Below are 24994 nucleotides of genomic sequence, written 5' to 3'. Positions count from 1 at the left end.
GTTTAGTCACTCAGTTGTGCCCAACTCTTTGCGACCCCATGGACTGCAGGCCACCAGGCTCCCCTGCCCATGGGGATTCTCCAGGCAAGAATACTGGAGTGGGTTGCCATGCCTTCTTCCAGGGGATCTTCCCAACTCAGGGATCAAGCGCAGGTCTCCTGCACTGCAGGTGAATTCTTTACGTCTGAACCACTAGGGAAGAACAAGAATACCGGCTTCCCTGGGGATCTTCTCCAGGGGATCTTCCTGAACTGAGAATGTAGTTTAGCTATTAACTATGAGACCTAAAATTTTCTCCTAAACAGTCAACATCACCAATGATGAGACAAAAAGACTTTAAAATAGCTCCTAATATTGTGAACTGAGTGTAGTATTCTTGCCAATAATTCCTGAATTGAATTGAATCAGGAAGACAATAAAAAATTGAGCAACAGTTTGCAAAATTAGCTTGTCCCTTTCAAAAATACAGTGCTATGAAACACAGAAAAAAGACAGACAAAAGTACTAAGGAACTCAAAAGACAAAATAACTTATTCCATCAAATCCTAGGTGGGAGAAAATTAGTATGCAGTACACTATAGGAAAGTAGATGACATTTGAAGTAGAGAAGAGCATGTTATCCAAGTGAAATAGCCTGGTTGTGATAATTGTACTGGGAATGTTCTCATTCTCTGAAGTATTATTTAGAAGTAAAAGTTTGCAACTACTTCACAAATTATCCAGAAGAAAGTATAGAAAAAAGCAGTAATGATAATGACATGTAAGCTTAAGTACATTGTGTGATTATTTGTGGAATGAGAAATAATGATTCCACAAATAGGTTAAGGTAAGGGGTATATAAGAATTCATTGAAGTATTCTTGCATCATTTCTGTAAATATAAATTTAAAAAAATAGGTTGGATCTACATTGAGTGAAATAGCATAAGACTTATTTATGAGTTATTGGGAAAAATAAGCTTATATGTACACAATTTACAACAGTTTCTCTATATTAGAGGTATTATTATTATGAAGCCACATAATAAAATAGATATTAAAATTATGTATACGTATTTATTGGCATTAGAAAAATAATAAGTATAATGAAATGATTTTAAGCATAAAAAAATACTCTGGAAGATATACGAACAATCCTGTGAGGAGGTTAAAGTGAAGTCACTCAGTCATGTCTGACTCTTTGCGACCCCTACCTACCAGGCTCCTCTGTCCATGGTAAGGAGGTTTGAGAGGGGATATTTTATAATTTGTAAAATGACATTTCTTTTTTTTAAAAAAGAGAACTTTTTGAGGAAAACCATAGAAAACACTGTTGAAGAACACAAACACTTGAACAAATGAAAAGAAAAATCTTTTAATGGGATGTAAGATTCAACATCAGAATAATGTCTGTTTATTCAAAGTTAATGTAATCCCATTAAAAATACCATTAGATTTATCTTAAAACTAGACAAATTGATTGTGAAGTTCATTTGAAAGAAACATTTTTTAAAAAGCCTTGAAAAAATAAGAATGGTGAGCTAGTCTTACTAAATATTAAAATGTATAATGCCTCTATAATTTACAGAATTCATAAGAGAGAGGACTTGATTTTTGTATAAAGTTAGTATTTCGAGTCAAGGGGGAAAGAAGAACTCTACCAAGTAGGGTTGTGGTAAATGGAAAAAAGAATAGAAATGGATCTCTTCTCACTTCTATCCAGCATAAATCTTAAATGATTTCTGTTTGAAAAATTTCTGATTTCAACAAGAAATAAAAGAAAACATGGGTAAATTATTCTAGAGCTCGTGTGAAAGAAAAATGGTCTTAAATATCACTAAAAATTCAGAAACAGTAAGGGAAAAGAGATATAATAAGTGACATTAAAAAAACACCCTGGGACTGCAGAGAGATCCAACCTGTCAATCCTAAAGGAAATCCATCCTGAATATTCATTGGAAGGACTGATTCTGAAGCTGAAACTCCAATACTTTGGCCACCTGATGCAAAGAACCGACTCATTTGCAAAGACCCTGATGCTAGGAAAGATTAAAGGCGGGTGGAGAAGGGGACGACAGAGGATGAGATGGTTGGATGGCATCACTGACTCAATGGACACGAGTTTTGAGTCAACTCCAGGAGTTGGTGAAAGACAGGTGGGCCTGGCGTGCTGCAGTCCATGGTGTTACAAAGAGTCGGACATGACTGAGCGACTGAACTGAACTGAACATGTATAACTAAGTCAATTTGCTGTACAGTTGAAATTAACACATATTGTGAATCAACCATACTTCAATGAAATTAAAAAACTAAAAAACAAATGGCAGATGTTCTTAACCATATGAAAAAATATTCAGTCATAATATGAAAAATGCAAATCAAAAGAAATTGAAGACATTTATCCCCTATTAAATGGGCAAAATTCAAGTTTGACTACAATGAAAGCTATAGAAAAATGGATATTCTCTTACATTGCTAGAGAAAATGGAATATGCTACAATTCTATTGTAGGAGTTGATTCTTTATAGAAAAATCTCTCTCTTTCAGACTCCAGGGCTGAGAAAGATCAGGTATCAAAAATGGGAACAAGCAAAGAATTAAAGAAAAGATCCTAAAATGGCCTTAACTCACTATGAAATAAAGTCTCTCTCTTAAGCAATGTTCATTCTTTTCAGTTGCATAATACCTAAAATTCTGTCCTCATCTATTATATATATGTGTCTATTATTTGGTAGTCAATTTAACAAGATATAAAACTGATGTTAAAACAGTACAAAGCAGATTTGATTACTTTTCATTGAGCGTGCATCTTCGGTCTGTGGGATGACCGTTGTATGACTTGAGACTCTCGGTAAGCTGCGAGTACAATTTGTCCGCCATGGGGAGAGGAATGCCGTCCCATACCATGATGAGCACCACCATCACAGCTGTTGGGCAGTGGTGGCCTGTACGCTGTCGAACCAGACAAAGAACTTTCTCTTCGTCGCTGCTTCTTCTTAAAACCTGTCAAAACAGAATGTATACATTTGTGGAAAACAAGAAACCTAATGTCAAATGCAGTGGATATGGCTTTTAAAGTTCTTCATCACTACATTCTAGCTTTTTAAACTTACTATTTCTTAAAAGATTTGACGCCTATAAGGCCTTTAGTTGTTAGATTAGCTGCCTCCACACAACTCATCACAGGGTATCCAAGGTTACTTGACTAACAAACAGGCTGAACAGAAATCTGTGGAAACAGTTTGTGTTTTATTTCACTGTTGACACAGTATTGCAAAACAGACAACAGAGAATCCCATGGAAAAGAGCCTAATTAACTCATCTGCTCTTCCATAATTGCCACAACAGGACAAATCTAGCTAAATGGAAATAACCTAGTACTCCCAACATTAAAAATAAGCTCTGAGCACTGATATTTAGCATCTGAGAAAAACTATGGATATTTGCCTAGGGCAAATGGTTTTGCCATATAAAAAACAATTCATACGTACATAAAGCATATGTACATAAATATGTACATAAAGCATATGTACATAAAATATTCCTGCGATTTTTTTCCATGCTGCCACAGATAGTTATCATACCCATATTAAGATTAAGATATTCCAGCTGACAGAGAATGCAAATTATAAGCAATTTTGAATATTTAACCATTTATCTTACACTGCATCATACACATGGGTTGCTAAAAAAAGATTCCTAAGTATTTAAAATACTGTTCAGTGGTCCTACTGTTTATTTTTGTTAATTACATTTAATTACTATGCTTAAAACTCCTTCCACATATCGCAAATTACAGAGAGACTAATTAGATCAATCAGTATGTAATCAGTAAATGATGAAACTGCCCAACCCTGTGAGGACAATGGAGCACCCAATAGCATAATTAATATTCCATTTTTGTTGCTACAATATTACAAAAACTTGAGATGAAACTTCTTAAGATGTTAGTTACCCAATATCACTTTCTTCTGTCACTCCAGATGGTTAACAATCATTGCTACCAAGGCATCCCTTGAGTAGAGTTGGCTTTAGGACCTTCCCCCTAAACACAATTATTTACATTAAAATTTTTTTCTATGTTTTTATGTCCTTTTACAGCCAAAAAATACATTTGCTTCCAAATAAGCTCAAATGCAAAATGATATTGTATCAAACAAAATCACACCAGATAATCTTCATGCTGTCAAACCAACAAAGTTATAGTAATAGTCTTTGTGTAGAAAATGCTAAAATGCTATTTATTCACTGTATTTGTGCCTTTTCTAGATCTTCCATAGCTCTTTCAGTGAATGAAAGAAAATTAAGCATACTGAGTCTCTAAAAGTTTCAGTAAGCTGCTTATGTATCACTGTGTTATGGATATTTATGTTCATCCAAAATTCATATAATGAATTCTAAATCCAAACAATGGTATTAATAGAGACTTTGGGAGATGGAGATGATTAGGTCATGAGGAGGAAGCCCTCACTAATGGCAACAGTGTTCTTATAAAAGAGACCCCTTTGTCTCTTTAGCTCCTTCTACCATGTGAAGACATGGAGAAAAAGGACCCACCAATCATGCTGGCACCCTGATCCTCAACTTAAAAACCAAAGAACTGTGAGAAATGAATTTGCTGTTTATAAGCCATCCATTCTGGTATTTTCTCATAGTAGTCTAATCAGAGTAAGACGAATATTAAACTTGTATGAGACGTCTGAAAATTATAGAAATATTATTGAAAGAAATTAAAGAAGACCTAAATAAATTGACATACTATTTTCATGGAATAGTAATTATTATAATGATGTTAATTTCCCCAAAGTTTGTTGCTACATTTGATACAATTCCAATCAAAGCCCTACTAGAATTAGTTTTGTTTGGACATGGAAATGGACAAAGATTTTGCAAAGTTTATATGGAAATGCAAAGGACGAAGAAGTAGAAAAAAAGGAACAAAGACAGAAAAAATGATTAATCAGGTATCAAGACTGATTGCAAAGACAGACAGTTTAGTATTGGTGCAGTGACAGATAAGGAGATCAATGGAATAAAACAGAACATATATATATGTTTTATATATATATATATATATATATATATATATATATAAAACAGCCATATATATGTGGTCACTTGACTATGACAAATGACACTGCAGTCCAATGCAAAAAGTAATCTTTTCCATAAATTGTACTGGACAGACATCCATATGGGGGGAAAAAATGGATCTTGATGCCTAATTCACACTAGTAACAATTTATACTGTAGATCTAACTATAAAAGACAAAACGTTAATTTTTACAAGAAAATACCTTCATGACCTTGAAGTGGATATAATATTTTAAAACATCACCAAATTTAATAATTCTAAAGGAAAATGTCAATAAATTGGAATATATTAAGAACTCCTGTTTATCATAAATATTAACTAATAAAAGATTAAGAAAGCATAAAAGCAATCAATACATTGTGAGACATATCTGCCATATATATAAACAACAAACTATTCTTACCCAAAATATATAAAGAACTTCCTCAAATGAGTAATAAAAGCAAAGCAGAAAATTGACCAAGGAAGTTAAACACAAGACAACATCCAAACAGATGATGAGCATATGAAAATATGCTCAACATTATTAGTCATCTAGCAAAATAAAAAAATTCGAAAGCACTACATATGTAAATAGGGTTTTATTTTTTTTTCCTATTTATTTTTATTAGTTGGAGGCTAATTACTTTACAATATTGTAGTTGTTTTTGCCATACATTGACATGAATCAGCCATGGATTTAAATGGGGTTTTAAAATGGTTTAACTGCCATGCAAAACAGTATGAAGTTCCTCAAAAAATTAAAAATAGAACCAGCAATCATATGACCCAGCAATCCCACTTCTGAATATATACCAGAAAGAAATGAAAATAAAGTCTGAAACAGATCTTTGCATTCCCATGTCCATTTCATCACTACTCACAAGAGCCCTGAGGTAAAATTGACCGAAATGGTCATCAATAGATGAAAGGATAAACAAAATATTGTATATGCACACAAAGAAATAGACACAGAAAGGAAGGAAATCCTGTCACACACTGCAAATGAATGAACTTTGAGGACATAATTCAAAATGAAATAAAACAGTCATGAAAAAACAAACATTTTATGAGTTATCTAAAGTAGTCAAATTCATAGAAACGTAAACTAGAATGGTGTTAGGGGCAAATGTGATAGAAAAATAGAGAATTGTTTAATGGGGATAGAATTTCTTATTCGCAAGAAAATATTTGGGAGATCTGTTTAAAACAATGTGAATATATAATACTACTGAACTGTACACTCAAAAATGGTTAAGATAGTAAATTTTTTATTATTGCTATTTTACCACAATTTCATTTTTTAAAGGAAGGAAAGAAATGAAAAAGAAAATGTTGTGTTGAGAAAGATGTAGAGCAACTTGTACATTATTCATGAGAATGCAAAAACAGACAACCATTTTGGAAAACTGTATTGACCCAACAGAAATATATTTTTGTATTTCCCAAAGACAGCACCACTATTCATCACTACCTGAAACTGATAACAACCCAAACATTAATCACCAGAGAACAGCTTAATGAGATGAGAATGATCTACATTTACAAAAAACATTGCTTAGTCTCACAATTATAATGCTATGAGATAAGACTGCATTTACATAAGGTTCAAATTAGACAGGATTAATCAATAACAGTAGAGGGCAGGAGAGTGATTCAGAGGGGTAAGTAATAGTGACTGCTGGTTACACAAGTGTGTGCACTTTAGAAAACCTGTGATCAAAGAATTTGTGAAGTCTTCTGCATGTATGTTATACTAAAATAGTGTACCTTAATCTAAATTTATTATTTTTTTTTTCTTAATCTAAATTTAAAACAAAAACCAGAAACTGCTTAGTCACTTACTGGCTCATGACACTGTAGCAAGTTTCTTAACTTTTCTATAGTAGCACAGATCTAGGATCTAATAAATATTAGCCACTAAGTTTCTTTGCTTTTTTAATGCATACTTGGCTCCTGAGAACAGAACTCAGCTCATGGAAGACTCTCATTAAATATTTGTTGAAGGAATGGTTAAAAACCACAAAAACCCAATGTGGTTGGATTTTATAAAAATTTCAAAAACAAGTTATGCTATTAATAAGACAGAAAGTCTTATTTCAGAAACAGATTTTAAGTGATACAAACAGTCCAAATTTTAAAACATTTGGCAAAAATCACATTTTTTGGTAACTGGAACAAAATATTAATTGGTAAGTGGTTGAAGCCAGGGTCTCACAACAGATTCACTTTACTTTTTATTTTATTTATTTACCGTGGCCAAGCACCATGTGGGATCTTAGTTCCCCGTCTAAGGATGGAATCCTGTGCCACCTGCACTGGAAGCATGGAGTATTAATGACTGAACCTCCAGGGGAGTCCCCAGAATCACTTTAGATGGTAAATGATGTGTCCAAAATTTGAGTAATGTAATGTTCATGACTACTGTCCTGTCACTTTTTAATATTCTTATATTACATGACATGCAATTGTTATCTTATGAAACATCATACATTCTTTTAATACTTGTGCTAAAAATATACCCCATACTGAATACTACAGTGGTAGCCATCTCCTTCTCCAGGGGATCTTCCTGACCCAGGGATCGAACCAGCATCTCTTGAGTCTCCTGTATTGGCAAGTGGATTCTTTACCACTGCGCCACCTGGAAAGCCCTCATGGATATTACCCTTCCTAAAAAACTGAAAAAATAGTTTGCCACCAGAAATAAGCTAGTATTGGATTGGAAAAAAAAAATCATTCAGGTTTATCTGTAAGATCACAAGGACAAACCTGAAAGAACTTTTTGGCCAAGCCAATACAATGGCAATTCTAAGATTTTTGGAAAACCAGTCTACAAAGTAAAGGTGTTATTTAAGGAAGAATTCTGCCACTTGTAGCCATATCAAATGGACCCTGTGATTATAAAACTCCCTTCATCAAGTTAATATGTATAATTGGTTCAATTTCTGAGAGAACTTCTTGTTCAGTTTTTAAGATGTAGCTCAAAGGTCAACAGCTCAATGAAGTCCTTCCTGTAACCACCAAAAGCTGCTCTTGGTGTCCTCCCTCCCTGCTCCCTCTAAAAGCCATTCTCAAGCAGGCGAGTGATAGGAATTAACTAGCACATAAATGATGCACCGTGTAGTCCTGAACAAGATCACCTAAGAGGGTATATTATAGACAGTCTGACTTGAGTTGGTGAAGATTGATGGGGGAAACCTGTTTTTCCCCTAGAAACCAGGTGAAACTTCCCAGAAGAGGGAGTAGAACCAATAGTTTCAACTGCTTCATAAAGGTTTTGAAGATCTAGACTTTCTTTGGCAGTTAAAGTATCAGTGGTAATCACTGGGATAGTACTGAATATCTCCAGAAATGGCAATAAAAGATCAGTCTGATGATCATTATGAAAAAATTTCCTAGCATTTCTATGATGGAGTCCCCTTATTCTAGATGATCAATTTTTCTGCTTCAACAGCCTATGTATGTACAGCTCTGAAATGTACATTCTAAATTATTTCTGTTAACTTGGTCTGGATGGGATAACCTATTTAAATTCTAAACTGGGAGCTCTTGAGGCATGATAGACCATGATCAAGAATGATCATCTCAGATATTCTAAATAATCTCTGACTGTCTAGTAGGTTTAAGGCCACTCTGGAAGAGAAGACTGTTCTGAGAAACAAAGTTACTGTTGTAATTTATGAGGAAGCAGCTGTAGGTAACAATTTTTTTATATTCTTAAGACATAGAAGAAAAAAAATATATGAAAAGAAGAATCGCAAAAAAGGAATACAGTTTCTATACAGCAGTCAAGCTTGACTTCTAGCCATAGTACATTTACATGGGTCATGCAATTACTTAAGTAGTTTTTTATTCGCCTGACTCCAAAATCCAGAGAATTCTAGATAAAAACAGTTTTGCTTTGCACAAACAATAAAATAATCATAATGTTGATAAATAGTATGTTGGCATTTAATTATCTTCCATTATAACTATTAATTTACCTTACAGTATAGACTGTATAATTATATATAATTATATAACTGTTCTTTTGGAAACACAGCATTGTGTTTGTTGGGTCAGAATTACTACATTTACAGGTACCTGCAGATATCTGAACAAAGGTTAATCAAACTATTGTTTCTGAAAACTAGAATTAAAGATGATTTTTAAAACATACTTTAAAAACAAGTATTATTCTAATTGGGAGACAATTATTTTTTATAGATTTGAGTCCTCGTAGGAAACTCAAGAGAAGCAAAACTTTACTGGATTTTTAAAGAGAATAACACAGGTGGCTACTTATAAATTTTGAAGACTCAAAGGTTTAATATATACCAGTAATAATCAAATAGAAATTTGGTTTACAGCTTAAACATTAAATTAAATATAGCTGTGAGGATTATCTTAAGGGAAATGTATGTAAGTAAATCTTTATTAAGTTGTTCCTAGCTGGAAGGTCAGACATTGAAAGATTTTATTTTAGTCACCAATTTATTCCCCATTCTACGTATACTTAGTTTCTAAAAGTTCATATGAAAGAATAAATGAATATTAAGTCATGAAAAAGACTCTCTACACATGAAAGATAAATGTCCTTTTAAATTTAAAACTTTTCTGCAAAGCTATAGCAAAAACTGTACCAGCCTAGGAATGGTCTTCCCTAATGGGTCAATGACCAACGGAAAACTGGGGCAAATTCCCTGGTGGTCCAGTGGTTAGGACTTCAAGTTTCCACTGCAGAGGACACAATCCCTGGTCTGGGAACTAAGATTCTGCATGCAATGAGGTACAACCAAATTAAAAAAAAAAAAAAAAAAAACTTTTTTAACCAAATACTAAATCAATACATAAAATTATAAGAATACGGGAGACACTATTTTTATAGTATTAGGGTGGAAAAAGTTTCCACAGCAAGATGAAAAATCTCTAAGGCACGTATTAAGTGACGTAAGTTTGACCTGCTAAGCATTTCAAGCTCCTATAAAATAGGTCTCCCCTGGTGGCTCAGAGGGTAAAGAATCTGCCTGAAATGAAGGAGATCTGGGTTCGATCCCAGGGTTGGGAAGATTCCCCTGGAGAAGGGAATGGCTACCACTCCAGCATTCTTGCCTAAGAACTCCATGGACAGAGTAGCCTGGCAGGCTACAGTCCAAAAGAATAGGACATAACTGAGCCGCTAACACTTTCACTTTCATACTAAGATAACAGTCAGATCACTAAAGCTAAAAGAAAATCTAGTACGAGATAACGGCAAATATATGATAAAGTGTTATTTACAAAAATACAAAAAATAACCTCAACAAAAAAAGGCTATGAATAGTGAATTCATCATTTGAATCAGTTCTAATAAGATGGATGAAACTGGAGCCCATTATACAGAGTGAAGTAAGCCAGAAAGATAAAGATCAATACAGTATACTAACGCATATATATGGAATTTAGAAAGATGGTAACGATAACCCTATATGCAAAACAGAAAAAGAGACATAGATGTACAGAACAGACTTTTGGACTCTGTGGGAGAAGGCGAGGGTGGGATGTTTCAAGAGAACAGCATCAAAACATGTATATTATCAAGGGTGAAACAGATCACCAGCCCAGGTTGGATGCATGAGACAAATGCTCAGGGCTGGTGCACTGGGAAGACCCAGAGGGATGGGATGCAGAGGGAGGTGGGGGGATCGGGTTGGGGAACACATGTAAATCCATGGCTGATTCATGTTAATGTATGGCAAAAACCACTACAATATTGTAATTAGCCTCCAACTAATAAAATGAATGAAAAAAAAAAATAGTGAATTAATAGAAGAAATAAAAGTGGCTAATAAATATATGAAGAAACCTAATTTTACTAGTTAAAAATGTGAATTTAATCAAGGTAGTTATTTTTAATTGCTAGTTAACAATGACAAAATAGATTTTCACCACTAGATTAATATATTTTTTCTATTTAAATCTTTAAAAAATAAGAAAAAGATTTATTCTTTACCATGAATTAAGAATTTGGTGATGGTGGAAACCAACACAACCTTGTGTAACAATTATCCTCCAATCAAAAAAATTTTTTAATGTAAATATAACACTTGAAATGTAAACTATGGGCGTAGGTCTGGTGAGGTCTTTACGACCTCCAGACATTCTTTGGATTCATTGGACTATATAACTCCATTGCTAACACTAGCAAGGGGGTACTCTTTCCACCCCCTTCTGATGTCTATGTCAGAAGCTTTCTCTATCTCCTTTATACTTTAATAAAATTTTATTACACACACACAAAAAAAAAATTGGAAAAAATTTATCCATTTCCAACAATGTTTTCTTACATTAAACTAGTTCTTTGATGCCTTTTTAAAAAAATAATTTCTAATAGTGCATTCAAACCACTCCTGAAGAATTGAGCTATATATTCAATTTCAGTATGCAGAGAAGCAAAATCTCATGAGTAGTTTCTGCTAAAAAAAAAAAACAAAAAACCCTATGTTCACTTAATTAAACATTCTTGAAATTTAGGAAGTTGTAGAATTATTAATATATTGACTTCACTCTCTGCTTAACATGCTTCAGCAGGTACCCAATTTTTAACATGCTAACTCTTCATTTGGGTATACTCAAAATTGATAAAAATCATTATCTCTGAAGGGGAAAAATAAGATGTGTTTTAAAATTTTAAATTGTTTTGAAATTTAATTTAATATGGAGTTTTAATTTTCTACATGGATACAAATTAACATTGAATTTAATTTTACTTTTATTTTACTGTTCTTTTTAAATTTTTTAAAAATTTTAATTGGAGGATAATTGCCTTACAATATTGTGTTGGCTTCCAGCTTACAGTAATGTGAATCAGTGATAAGAATACATATGTCCCCCTATTTTTATTTTAAAATTTAAAAAAAAGGAATTAAACAGTCCTTGTAATATTAACCTTAGCAATAAAAATGCGAAGGTAACTAGGTTCCTGCATTAGCTCCAACAAAAATCCACGCTGTGCAGAAGAATAAACTATAGTTAAAGCTAGGAGCAACATTTATGTCAAGTGTGGCTTACATTACCCAAGAGAGATCAATCATTTTTTGAGTTTATCTGTAACCATGAGAGAAAATTAAATTTTCAATACAAAATGATGGAGGCCACCACTACCTCTCAAAACCCAAAATGTCCATGGGTTAAGATCATTTAAATCTTTCTCCGCTTCCTTCCCTTTGCTGTTCACCTAAAACTACCACAACATTGTAAATTGGCTATGTGCTATGCTTAGTTGCTCAGCTGTTTTCTACTCTTTGCGACCCCATGGACTGCAGCCCACCAGGCTCCTCTGTCCATGGCATTCTCCAGACAAGAATACTGGAGTGGGTTGCCATTCCCTTCTCCCAGGGATCTTCCCGACCCAGGGATTGAAACCGGGTCTCTTGCACTACAGGCAGATTCTTTAAAGTCTGAGCTACCAGGGAAGCCCCAACACAAAATAAAAAAATTAAAAAAAAAAAAAAAAATTAAAGTATGTCCTATATATTATAGCTAATGAACTTCAACCCCATTTTTGGAGGGGTGGTGGTGATTGGATGCATGAGGGGTGTTCTGGGGTTGGTGTGATGCTTTATTTCTTAATCTGGATGGTTTGACTTTGTAAAACTTCATTGGCCTGCACACTTATATGATTTGTGTAGTTTTCTTTGTGTATTTTATAGTTCAATAAAAACTTTCCTTAAAAAATGAACACTATAAGCAAGTCAGTTCAGTTCAGTCACTCAGTTGTGTCCCACTCTTTGCGACCTCATGGACTGCAGCACGACAGCCTTCTCTGTTCATCACCAACTCCCAGAGCATGCTCAAACTCATGTCCATCAAGTCAGTGATGCCATCCAACCATCTCATCCTCTGTCGTCCCCTTCTCCTCCCGCCTTTAATCTTTCCCAGCATCAGGGTCTTTTTCCAATGAGTCAGTTCTTCGCATCAGGTGGCCAAAGTTTTGCAGTTTCAGCTTCAGCATCAGTTCTTCCAGTGAATATTCAGGACTGATTTCCTTTAGGATTGACTGGTTTGGTCTCCTTGTAGTCCAAAGGACTCTCAAGAGTCTTCTCCAACACCACAGTTCAAAAGCATCAATTCTTTGGTGCTCAGCTTGCTTTACAGTCCAACTATCACATCCATACATGACTATTGGAAAAACCATAGCTTTGACTAGATGGACATTGTTGCCAAAGTAATGTCTCTGCTTTTTAATATGCTGTCTAGGTTGGTCATAGCTTTTCTTCCAAGGAGCAACCATCTTTTAATTTCATGGCTACATTCACCATCTGCAGTGATTTTGGAGCCCCCCAAAATAAAATCAGTCACTGTTTCCATTGTTTCCCCATCTATTTGCCATGAAGTGATGGGACCAGATGACATGATTTTCATTTTCTGAATGTTGAGTTTTAAGCCAACTTTTTCACTCTCCTCTTTCACTTTCATCAAGAGGCTCTTTACTTCTTTGCTTTCTGCCATAAAGGAGGTGTCATCTGCATATCTGAGGTTATTGATATGTCTCCCAGCAATCTTGATTCTAGCTTGTGCTTCATTTAGCCAGGCATTTTGAATGATGTACTCTGCATATAAATTAAATAAGCAGGGTGACAATAAACAGCCTTGATGAACTCCTTCCCCAATTTTGAACCAGTCCGTTGTTTCAGGTCTGATTCTAACTGTTGTTTCTTGACCTGCATACAGCTTTCTCAGCAGGCAGGTAAGGTGGTCTGATATTCCCATCTCTTTAAGAATTTTCCACAGTATGTTGTGATACACATAGTCAAAGGCTTTGGTGTAGTCAATAAAGCAGAAGTAGATGTTTTTCTGGAACTCTCTTGCTTTTTCTTTGATCCAACGGACATTGGCAATTTGATCTTACTATAAGCAAGTAAGCAAACATTAAAGTAGTTCTAATGGTACATTGGTAAACAGTAATGAAGAAAAATGTTTTATAACAAAAAAAGAACAGTGAAAAGGTTAGTCAGTACCAGCCTCTCTGGTTTTTGCCCAATTTTAATCACTGAAGTATTAAATGGTTTTTTCACATTAGCAAGATTTTGCAGACAATTAGCCAGCCCATTACTGCCCGTTTATTGTTCTGACATGGTAATACACATAGAGTGCCTAATCTGGGCACTATAGTGCAGCTTGAAGACATTCAAGGCAGGTAAGAGTCAAAATCTTGGAAGAAAGGAATTCATTAAATGGCAAGTCTTTGAAGATATGTGTATAAATCAAGGCAAGATGGTTTTAAAACCTTTAGATACATCAGCATCATTTACAAGACACCCTAAAAACTCTGGTCACTTCACACTCAAGTAGGCAACAAAACATTCAGTTGTACACATTGTCACACCTGCTCTACTGACTAATAACAATCCTAGGTAGGGTAACCCATGAACTTGGGCCTGGTGTGAATTTCTCAGCATTGGAGTCATCTATAGTAAAGGGAGTTAACAGAGCTTAGTGTATTGAAGAAACTATATGGCCCTTTCCATCAAAATCTACTGAATAACAAGATATAACTACTCCCTGCCAAAACACAAAAGACAGGAAGAGTTAGAAATGTCTGTCAAAAATTTACAATTATGGGAAGTGTTAAAGACCACCTGGTAAAGAAGAAAGATTTTGAAGAAAAGATTAAAACTGTTTTAAGAACAAAGGCAAAACACAGTGAGACTGGCTTAGAAAGTTCTGCTGCCCAGTTAGAATATGTTGTTAGGCTTCCTGTGTATGACCTAACCCTAACAACTCCCTTCAAGAAAAGAAAGCAAGTGCAGCATGATAAAAGTAGGATAGAATTCAACCGCTAGGGTCTTCCCTGGTGGTTCAGTGGCTAAAACTCTATGCTCCCATTGCAGGGGGCCTGGGTTGGATCCCTGGTCAGGGAACTAGATCCCACATGCTGCAACTAAGATCAGTGAAGCCAAATAAAAAATTAACAAATAAATATCTAAAAAAGAATTAAACCACTATTACCACACATAAGTCTGCACACACACTTGAGAAAATATACATCAAATCACAAAATGCTTAATTTAGGTTAATGTTTTAATATCAAATACCAGACAAATGTAAACTATGCAAGATGAAAAGTAAGTTTAAAGCAATACTATATATATATATATATATATATATATATATAAATTCTGCAATGCAACCGAAAAATTCTATCAGTGTAATTACTGTTACGCTACAGAAGGGATGAAAGAAAGGAAGAATCATCCAAAATCCTACCACTTAACCCTTAACCTTGCTCTTTTGGATCATTTAGTCAAGGGGAAGCCAGCTGCCATGAGTATACATTCATGCCTTGCTGGTGGTGGTGGTTTAGTTGCTACGTCTTGTCTGACTCTTGAGATCCCATAGACTGTAGCCTACCAGGTTCCTCTGTCCATGGGATTTCCCAGGCAAAAATACTGGAGTTGGAGTGGGTTACCATTTCCTTCTCCTCATGCCTTGTTACTCAAAGGCAAGTAAGAGTTGGAAATATCAAACAGATAAAGATTAACAAACCTATGTAAATTATCAGTGTCAAATATTGGGAACCAATACCTACCACTTATTTCTACAAATGTGCAAGGTATTATGTAGGGGCAAAACACAAAAAAACAGTAACCATACCATAAGGAAATACATAAGGTGGGGACATGGTTCTTAGGGTCTCTGAGAACCGAGCAATGTTGTATTTTTCACATAGGTAGTCGCCTGTGTGCTCGGTTGCTCAGTTGTGTCCTCTTTGCAACCCTATGAACTCACCAGGCTCCCATGCCATGGGATTTTTCAGACAAAATACTGGAAAATGGGTTGCAATTTCCTTCTCCAGGTAGTAGCTTGATGAGTAGTCAATTTATAATTATAGGTAAACTCTAACTGTATGACCTTTTTTCTCGACATATTCCATAATGAACAATGTTGATGTTTAACAGCATTATTTTGTGAATTAAGATCTACAAATCAATGTTTTTTTTGCCTTTAGAGAAGCTGGAGCTAAGGAAGATAGTTACATGTTACAATGTCAATGTAGTATCTTTAACATACTGATAGCTCCGAAGCTAAAGAATCTGCCTGCAATGAGGGAGACTTGGGTTCTATTCCTGGGTTGGGAAGATACCCTGGAGAAGGGAATGGTCACCCACTCCACTATTCTTACCTGGAGAATTCCATGAACAGAGGAGCCTGGCAGTCCATGGGGTTGCAAAGAGTCAGACACAAGTGAGTGACTAACACTTTCACTTGGCATAATGATATTTTTAGTGAAGAAGAAATACTGAATTTTATGAATAGCTTGTCTCTAAGATGCCCCCAATCATCACCACCACCTAATATTTTTGTCCCTGCATAGTAGCCTCCTATACTAAATAAGGGTCAGCTATGTAGCAACTTCCGAGGTTAATATCATAAATGACATTGTGGCTTCCTTGTTATATTTTGATTGATTCACCCTGGGGAAAAATAAGCTGCTATGACTGAGAAAACACTTAAGAAGTCCTATGATAAGAAAGTGAGTCTTGGGACGTCCCTGGCTATCCAGTGGTTAAGAATCCTCTAGCCACCTATTGCATAACACATGGAACTCGGCTCAATGTCACGCGCCAGCCTGGAAGGGAGAGGGGTTTGGGGGAGAATGAATACACACATAGGTTGGTTGAGTCCCTTGGCTTTCACCTCAAACTAGCACAACATGGTTAACCAGCTATATGCCAATACAAAATAAAAAGTTCAAAGTGTGGGGAAAAAAAAAAGAATCCGCCTTGCAGTACAGGAGTCCTGGGTTCTATCAGAGGTCAGGGAACTAAGATCCCACACGCTGTGGGACAGCTAGGCCCTCATGCCACAGCTAGAGTCCGAGTGCTGCAACGCAATATTCCACATGAACGAGTATCCCAAGTGCCACAGCTAAGACCCGACATATCCAAATAGAAAAAGTAACTAAAGCCTCCTGCAAGTGACATGGGAAGTAGACTCCAGCAACTCCCTCTCCAGTCAAGTTCTGAAAAGAAAGTTCTGAAAAGACCTCTTCTGGAAGCACCCTCCTAAGTTACCCACAGACAGATTTCTGACTCACAAAATTGATGAGATGATAAATGTTTGTTGTTCAAAGCTACTAAATCTGAGTAATCTGTAAAGCACCAACAATAGAGCTCATCAAGAATAATAATTCAATAAGCTTAAAAGTGAAAGTGAAGTCGTGTCTGGCTCTTTGCGACCTTGTAGACTATAGCCTACTAGGCTCCTCTGTCCATGGGATTCTCCAGGCAAGAATACTGGAGTGGGTTGCCATTTCCTTCTCCTCAGATGGCTCTTTGTAAAACATAAACCAGGTAGATAACGTGTGTGTGTGTGTGTGTGTGTGTGCGCGCATGCTCAGTCCATTCAGTTGTGTCCCACTCTTTGAGACCCCATGGACTGTAGCCCACCAGGCTCCTCTGGCCATGCGATTCTGCAGGCAAGAATACTGGAGTGGGAATTTCCCTGGTGGACCAGTGGCTAAGACTCTTGTGCTCCCAAATCAGGGGTCCCGGGTTTGATATCTGATTAGAGAACTAAGACTTGGTACGGCCAAATAAATACATAAAGAGTTAAAAAAAAAAGAATACTGGATTGGGTTACCATGCTCTCCACCAGGGGATCTTCCCGACTCACAGATCAAACCCAGATCTCCTGCAACTCCTGCATTGCAGGTAGATTCTTTACCACTGAAACACAGGGGAAGTCATAGGGATTTTAACATATCCCAAGTTAAAATACTTCAACGATTTCATATTCATGGACTAAAACTCATGATGGCCTAATAAAACCACTTAGGCTCTTGCTTCTGCCAACATTTTACGTTCACTTGTTTCCACTCTCTACCTCCTTTACTTCACTAGATTTCTGATTATTCAAGAATGTACTCTCTTCCTCAACCTTTGTACTTGCTTTTTCTCTGCCTAGGAATGTTCTTCTTTGTGCTCTTAGGGATATTCTTTGCATCCAAGGCACCTTCTTGTCACTCAGTTCTCAGCTTAAAAGTTCTCTCCCAAAGAGGCCTTCCCTGATGGCCCTTAAAGAGAAAACTCTGGAAGGTCTTTACAAAGAGAGGAAAAAGATAAGTAGACCATGTTTAAAGAAATTTATAAATTTGGAATTACTTTATTAGAATAACTGTATTAAATGAAAAAAAGAACTTACTAGTTTAAATTTTAAAGGGGAATATAAATTTGTCATGATATATGATTGTACACCTGAGATACATAAGAGAAATAAATTGAAAAACAGGAAGCATGTAAACTATGGGAAAAAAACAATACAGAAGGACCAAGAAAGGCATCAACAAACAGAAAAGGATAGCATGTAGGATAAGAAACTAAACATCAAAAATGTAAATTCTCCAAATTCTCTCTCCAATTATTTCAATCAAAATATCAAAAGAAATGTATTCTTACAAAGACACTGGTGATTATAAATTCATATGGAAAAATAAACAAGGCAAGAAGAGTCAGGAAATTGCTGAAGGATTAACTCTATCAGATATGAAATACATTTCTAAACCCAAATAATCAGAGTAAGTTGATTATGATGCAGGAGAAACATAACAATGTGGTAGAATACAAAACCTAAATATGAACAAATATATCAACAGGAAGAAGATGAATAATTATTTAGGTAAGTAGTGTTGTTTAACTGGGTAGTCAGTTGAAAAAATAAGCTGTGACTAACATTTTATATACAAGAGGAATAAAATAGGTAAGTGTATGAAAATGAAATAAAAAAAGAAAAATGAAACCATTCAAATATTATAAAAAGAAAATTTGAAAAATATTTATAAGCTAGAAGTTGTTAAGATTTTTCTAATTAAGATACACTAAAGCCATAAAAACAAATTAAAAATTTAACTTAAATTTTCATCTCATTTAAAAAATCAAATGTTAAAAACATATGACAAAGAGGGACTTCCTTGGCTGTTCAGTGGTTAAGACTGTGCTTCCACTGAAAGGGGTGTGAGTTTCATCGCTCGTCGGAGAACTAAGATCTCCAAAATTAAAAAACAACAAAAAAAGCAAACAGAAAACATATTTGCAACTTACCACTAATGATTATTTTTCTAAAGGATCTTCTATAAAAATCAATAGAAGCCAAATAACCCAATAGAAAAAAATGGACAATGTGTATTATTTCTTGCTTTAAAATGTTTTGAAACAACTTCTTCAAGAGTGAATAAAATATAAAATAAAGATCACTAAACAGTGTTTCGGTTTATCTTCACCAAAACTCTTACATGTGGTGATTGACTTGTTTGGGTTTATGTTGTGGAAATACAGAAACCAGGTAATGTTCACAGCTGAGTTGACAGGAGTGTACATAGCAAGACAAGAAGTTGATCCTTGGGAAACAGTACTTCACAAGGATGGACACCACCCTGCTGCAAGTGTCACCTCAAACAGTAACATTAAGGAAACTTTAGGGAAAATTCTACACTTCTAGGGAAGCATACACTTCTAGGGAGCATTTCAGAAAATTTTAGTTCTTGAGAAGCAAGATGACTCTAGGAAACATTCACGTTACTACAGAAATTTATATTAAGCGAACTTTACTCCAAAATGTGTTTGTGATAGCTGATATGTATGACTCAGGGCCAGTTTCTTCCCATTTACACAATGAAATGACTGATAAACTTTAATTCACACTCGTATCCCCAGTATCTAGCCCAGAGCCTGCCAATGAAAAGTTCTCAATAAACACAAGTTCCTTCACTTACCTTTATCATCCTAAATTTCTATTTATCTTCCAAATTCACCCACACTGAACAAATTAAAGGCAGGTATCTTATTTGGGACTCACTTTTATTGCATAAAACAGAAAACTTCCTAATAGGTTTTAAAGAAGTGAAAAAAAAAATTCTCTTATATTAGAGAAATCCAGGTTTAAGAAGCCTGAGAATGGGATTTCCCTGGTGGCTCAGAGGTTGATTCCAAGCTCCCTAAACAGGGGGCCCAGGTTCAATCCCTGATAAAGAAACTAGATCGTATAGCAGTTCTACTGGTACCAGAGATGCAGGCTCCCGTCTTCTCCCCATCCTAACACATATCTTCTATTATCAAGTCAATTCATAGTTTCACATGATTTCTGTATCTCCAACTATTGAACCCATGTTCTATAGATGCTGAGGGCAAGGAGACAGATACAAAAGAGTACATTCTGTGTGGTTCTAATTATATAGAAATTATCTAAAAGATCTTTATAGACATGGAGGTTAAAATAGTGATTATACATGGAGTTACCAATGGGGAGCAGGCAAAGGGAGACTTCAGGGGTGCTACAAAGATTTACATCACTGTCTGGGGTAGTGTTATATGTATGGAGAATTACTTGATATTTTGACAAGACTATGCGTTCCAGATAGACTGAAGAAACTCAAAGCTTTCTAACACATTTAGTGTTCATGCCCATCACTGCTGTCACCTTCCAGAGGTTGGTTGAAAAATAACCAAGATAGGGATTTCCCTGGCAGTGCAGTGATTAGGATTCCCTGTGTTCCCACTGTAGGGAGCATAGGTTCAATCCTTGGTCAGGGAACTAAGATCCCACATGCCAGATCAAAACCAAAATCAAAACAAACAAAGACATACAGTATGCTAGAATAGATGAAGGTGCGCCAATCATCCTGCTTCAGGAATAGCCAGGTTCAAACTCTCTCTTTTTTTAAATGTTTTTTGTTCTTCTGAAATGGGCATAAAAATAATGACTTTTCCTTTTGCAAAATCTTAAGAGTCCCTCTGTGGGGATTAATGAGGCAATGTATGTCAAGTACTTAACATGGTGCCTGATATTTAATGAAAGGTAGTGGTTACTGTTATTATTTATTATCATCATGATAGTCATCATTATAAACAAATGATAGGACAGGATCTCAAATGATCCTTTAGTGCAAATTTCCAAAGAAACTGGTCAACATACTTATGAATGTGAATATCCTCCTGAAAATAATGACACTGTTTCTCTGCTGAGAATTTCCAAAAGAAGCTAAATCCAGTTCTTACCTCTGATAGCACCACAATTTTAGAAAACTCAAGAGTAGTTATACAAATAATTTGGGGAATATGTTGTAAAATTTTTGATTTTGCCTTCAATATCGCATGACCTTCATTATGGTGGCCCCATGAAACAAATGGGCTTTCCCAGTAGCTCAGCTGGTAAAGAATCTGGCTGCAATGCAGGAGACCCTGGTTCGATTCCTGGGTTGGGAAGATCCCCTGGAGAAGGGATAGGCTACCCACTCCAGTGTTCTTGGGCTTCCCTGATGGCTCAGATAGTAAAGAATCCACCTGCAATGCAGGAGACCTGGGTTCAGTCCCTGGGCTGGGAAGATCCCCTGGAAAAGGGAACGGCAACCCATTCCAGAATTCATGCCTGGAGATTTCCATGGACAGAGAAGTCTGGCAGGCTACAGTCCATGGGGTTGCAATGAGTCAGATAACTGAGCAAGTAAAACACACACATATATATTTATTTACTATTTATTTGTGCTGTCTAATTATAAGCACACTCTACATTCTCTAAAAAGTAACAACAATAACAAAAAAAAACTGGTAAGAATGATGACTCTAGATCACTACATACAGACTAGGAATGCCATACCCTTTTGTTCATTAACATAAAAAGCCCAGGCTAAGACAGCTTCCTTATTTCCCTGGGAATAAGGGAGGTGGTATTTTCCTAGTCCATGTTTTCATGGAAAAAATTAACTGACTTAGTTTGTATGTAGAATAAATCCATTTCGGAAAGTGTATAAGTACAAAATACTTACCCACTTAGCAACTGGACACCCATTAGAGCTTTTTCCTTCTTTCCCTGTGTACACTACTATTTCTATCCTTATTGCATTTCCTTTTTGACCATACCTAAGTATGAAACACAGTGAAGGGAAAATCATTGAAATAAACTTTTAACATCTTTATGGGCATAAGATAAAGATTTACAGAAGCACAAAAATCAAACACTCCTCATAATAATAACTTTGTTAAAAATTTACTTGTGTGTGGCAGATATTTTTGTTGTCCAGTTCTATTTACTTGTCCTTAAGCATCACTCTTTTTAAAAAAATGGCCTGGCTCCAAGACAAGCAAAACCAATGTGCATGTAGTGTTGACAAAGATAATTTTAACTATTGCTATGATTATACAATAATATAAAAATAAGTATGTCTGCATTTAACAAAGACAGCCTTGCTTCGTGAGGGTCTTTATTGAGTTTCCAGTGGCTCGTGTGATGAATGACTCAGCAGGGACACCAGGACACTGGGCTTTCCCTGGGCCCTAAGAAACATCCAACTCATATTCCTGAAGGTTTTCCATTCACCTCCTGTTTGTTCCCAGAGATCATATCTCTGCATTGAGTTAGGTCCCCAATAATGAATGATTTTAACAGGGAAGCATATTTCCTCACCTATTCTCCATGATTTCCCTGACAGCAGCAACACTTGGTCCTGCCCCAAGGTGTGTATAATATGGGCCTTTGTCTTTTTGTATAACTCGATCTGTGGAAGGAACAAGATTATTAGACCCAAAGCTTTACAGAATTGCATAGGGGCGCGGAAGAGCTATTTTTACTTTTTTTTATATTTTTATTTAGAACAATGAATCTTGACAAGATTTTGGTAAGCTTTAGTAATTAAAAACTAGGACAATGGGCCCTGGAGTGTAACTTTATCCCTTTTTTCTGCTCCTAATTATTCCATTCTTTCTCTAAGAATCAGAGGAGGAAAAACATATTTTAAGTTATGGTTAACCATTTATTCTCAGATCTTCTACTTTTAAAAAAGATCTATAAAAATTGAGGTATGAAATTAAGTCCTCCTAGAGCAATACATCTTAAAAGCTTTGCCTCAGAATCCTGTTAAAATTGAGCTCCCCCCCAAAATTGAGCCCAACAATTGCACTGCTAATTTATTTTACTACACACATGCATAATTATTTATAATGCATGTGTACATAAGAATCTTCGTTGTTGCAATAATATGTAATACCAAAAGAGAGAAACACTGAATCTTTCAATTAAGTAATAGTTTAAATTTGGGGTTATTTATACAGTGGAATATGATACAGCTATTAAAACAATAGCATTTACAGACATTGAAAAATCCAAGTTAAAAAGCAAGCTGCAAAAGTAGTATGTTTTAAAGCCTTAAATTTTGTAAAACTTATAAAATTTTTTTTACAAAAAAATTTTGTAAAAATTAAAATCACTAATAATATTAATTCAATAGAAAAACTGTAACAGCCATTTTCCTCTAGAAAAAGATAATTGCACCATATTTCTGTACCATTTGAGTTTTTGTGAGTATGAATTAAGTACTTCTTAGAAAATGTTATTTTCAATTTGACCTCTGAGAATCATGTCTAACTAGAATCAATGGTGAATGCATGTCTATTTATACCAAAGGGTATTACTTACCATTTTAATTGGAAATCCAATACAACATAGGACTGTTTTTGTGGCCACTTAAGCAAGATAGCAGTGAATAATTTTTAATTTATTGGTGATCTAGAGCAGGACTTCCCAAGTGTCTCAGTGGTAAAGAATCTGCCTGCCTATACAGGAGACCTGGGTTCGATGCCTGGGTCGGAAAGATCCCCTGGATAAGGAAGCAGCAACCCACTCCAGTATTCTTGCCTGGGAAGAAGAGGAGCCTGATAGGCTCCAGTCCATGGGGTTGCAAAAGAATTGAACATGACTTAGCGACTAAACAACACAACAATCTAGAGCAACGGTTCTTAATCAGAGATGGTTTTGCCAAAGGGGATATTTAGCAATATTTTGGGTTATGACAACTGTCTGCATGTATGTGTGTGTGTTATTGCTAGCTAGTGAGAAAGAGGCCAGGGATGCCACTAAACAGCCTACAACAGATAAAGCAACAGATGATAAATATAACAAATAACACAGATGGCAAAGAATTACCCCACCTAAAATGCTAAAATGAGGAACACTAACTACTCTAGTTTTGCTAGGATGTAACACTTGCTTAGAAATCCTTTACCCTTGGAAATAATTGGGATACTTTACCTGCACTTGGGATGATTTCTGAGTCTGCTCTTTTGTTTTTCTTTTTAAATTCCCATCTCTACACAATGAACACAATAATCTCAAATGGAACAATTATAAGAAAATATGTAACTGACAGTGTATCATTACACAGTTCCAGGTCCATGGAAGATACTGAATAAACTTTGAAAGCCTGGCTGTCTCAATTCTTACAATGTTACAAGATAGTATGTAAAAGGAGTTTTCAAACTAGCTGATTGTCTTATCAAAACTATGTATAGGGTTAAATTAGACTATCTCAGGTCTATACAAATTTATGGCATTTTAAAGACTTCTTTTCCATGTTTAATGACTTATTTAAAAGAAAAAAAGGTCTCTTTTTCAGATTTTGATGCAACAGAGGATGGAAGTTACAAATAGAGCCTCTGGAGTTGGGACTACCTGTCTTTAAATTCCAGTTTAATCATTTACTAGCTATGAACTTCTCTGATTCAACCTCTTCACTTGTAAAATGGGGATAATGAGCCTTCCCTTTGGTGGGTTTTTGTAATATGACAAGCCAAGGATGCAGCAGTCATGAGACTTGCAGGAAAAGATCTGGAATTGGAGCCATTATCATTACTACACTCTTCTGTCCTCGGTCTGAGAATCTCTCTTTCCCAATTCAACCCCACTCAGACAGCACTGTCACCCCTCCAGACTGTCAGACCCTTCTAAAAGGCTCTTCATTCTAAGAGGAGCCTATCTTTGGTGCCTAGCATGAGGTAGGCTGTCAAAACAGTGCTGAATGATGGGCAGAAAAATGGAAGGATTCATTTCAGAATATTAAATGCACTTTGAGTAATCAAGAACTGAAAGTAATTGTTATACTTCACTATTTTTTCTATTGTGGTTAAAAAAGTATATCAGAATGATATACTTAC

General features: G+C 35.5%; 1 protein-coding gene across 5 annotated transcripts in view; it reads right to left on the bottom strand.

Moving 5' to 3' along the window:
- Window positions 1-24994, bottom strand: part of TET1 (tet methylcytosine dioxygenase 1) — a 129828-nt gene that overhangs the window by 15142 nt on the left and 89692 nt on the right. For all 5 annotated transcript variants that reach the window (XM_061161666.1, XM_061161668.1, XM_061161670.1 and 2 more), the window contains 3 exons: window positions 22473-22563; window positions 21835-21928; window positions 2769-2980 (listed from right to left, as the gene is read on the bottom strand). In XM_061161666.1, coding sequence (XP_061017649.1) covers window positions 2769-2980; window positions 21835-21928; window positions 22473-22563 — 397 coding nt within the window. The remainder of the gene's footprint in view (window positions 1-2768; window positions 2981-21834; window positions 21929-22472; window positions 22564-24994) is intronic.

This window comes from Dama dama, chromosome 15 (genome assembly GCF_033118175.1).
Source record: "Dama dama isolate Ldn47 chromosome 15, ASM3311817v1, whole genome shotgun sequence".
Lineage (NCBI taxonomy): Eukaryota > Metazoa > Chordata > Mammalia > Artiodactyla > Cervidae > Dama > Dama dama.
This window is presented reverse-complemented; position numbering and strand designations above follow the sequence as displayed.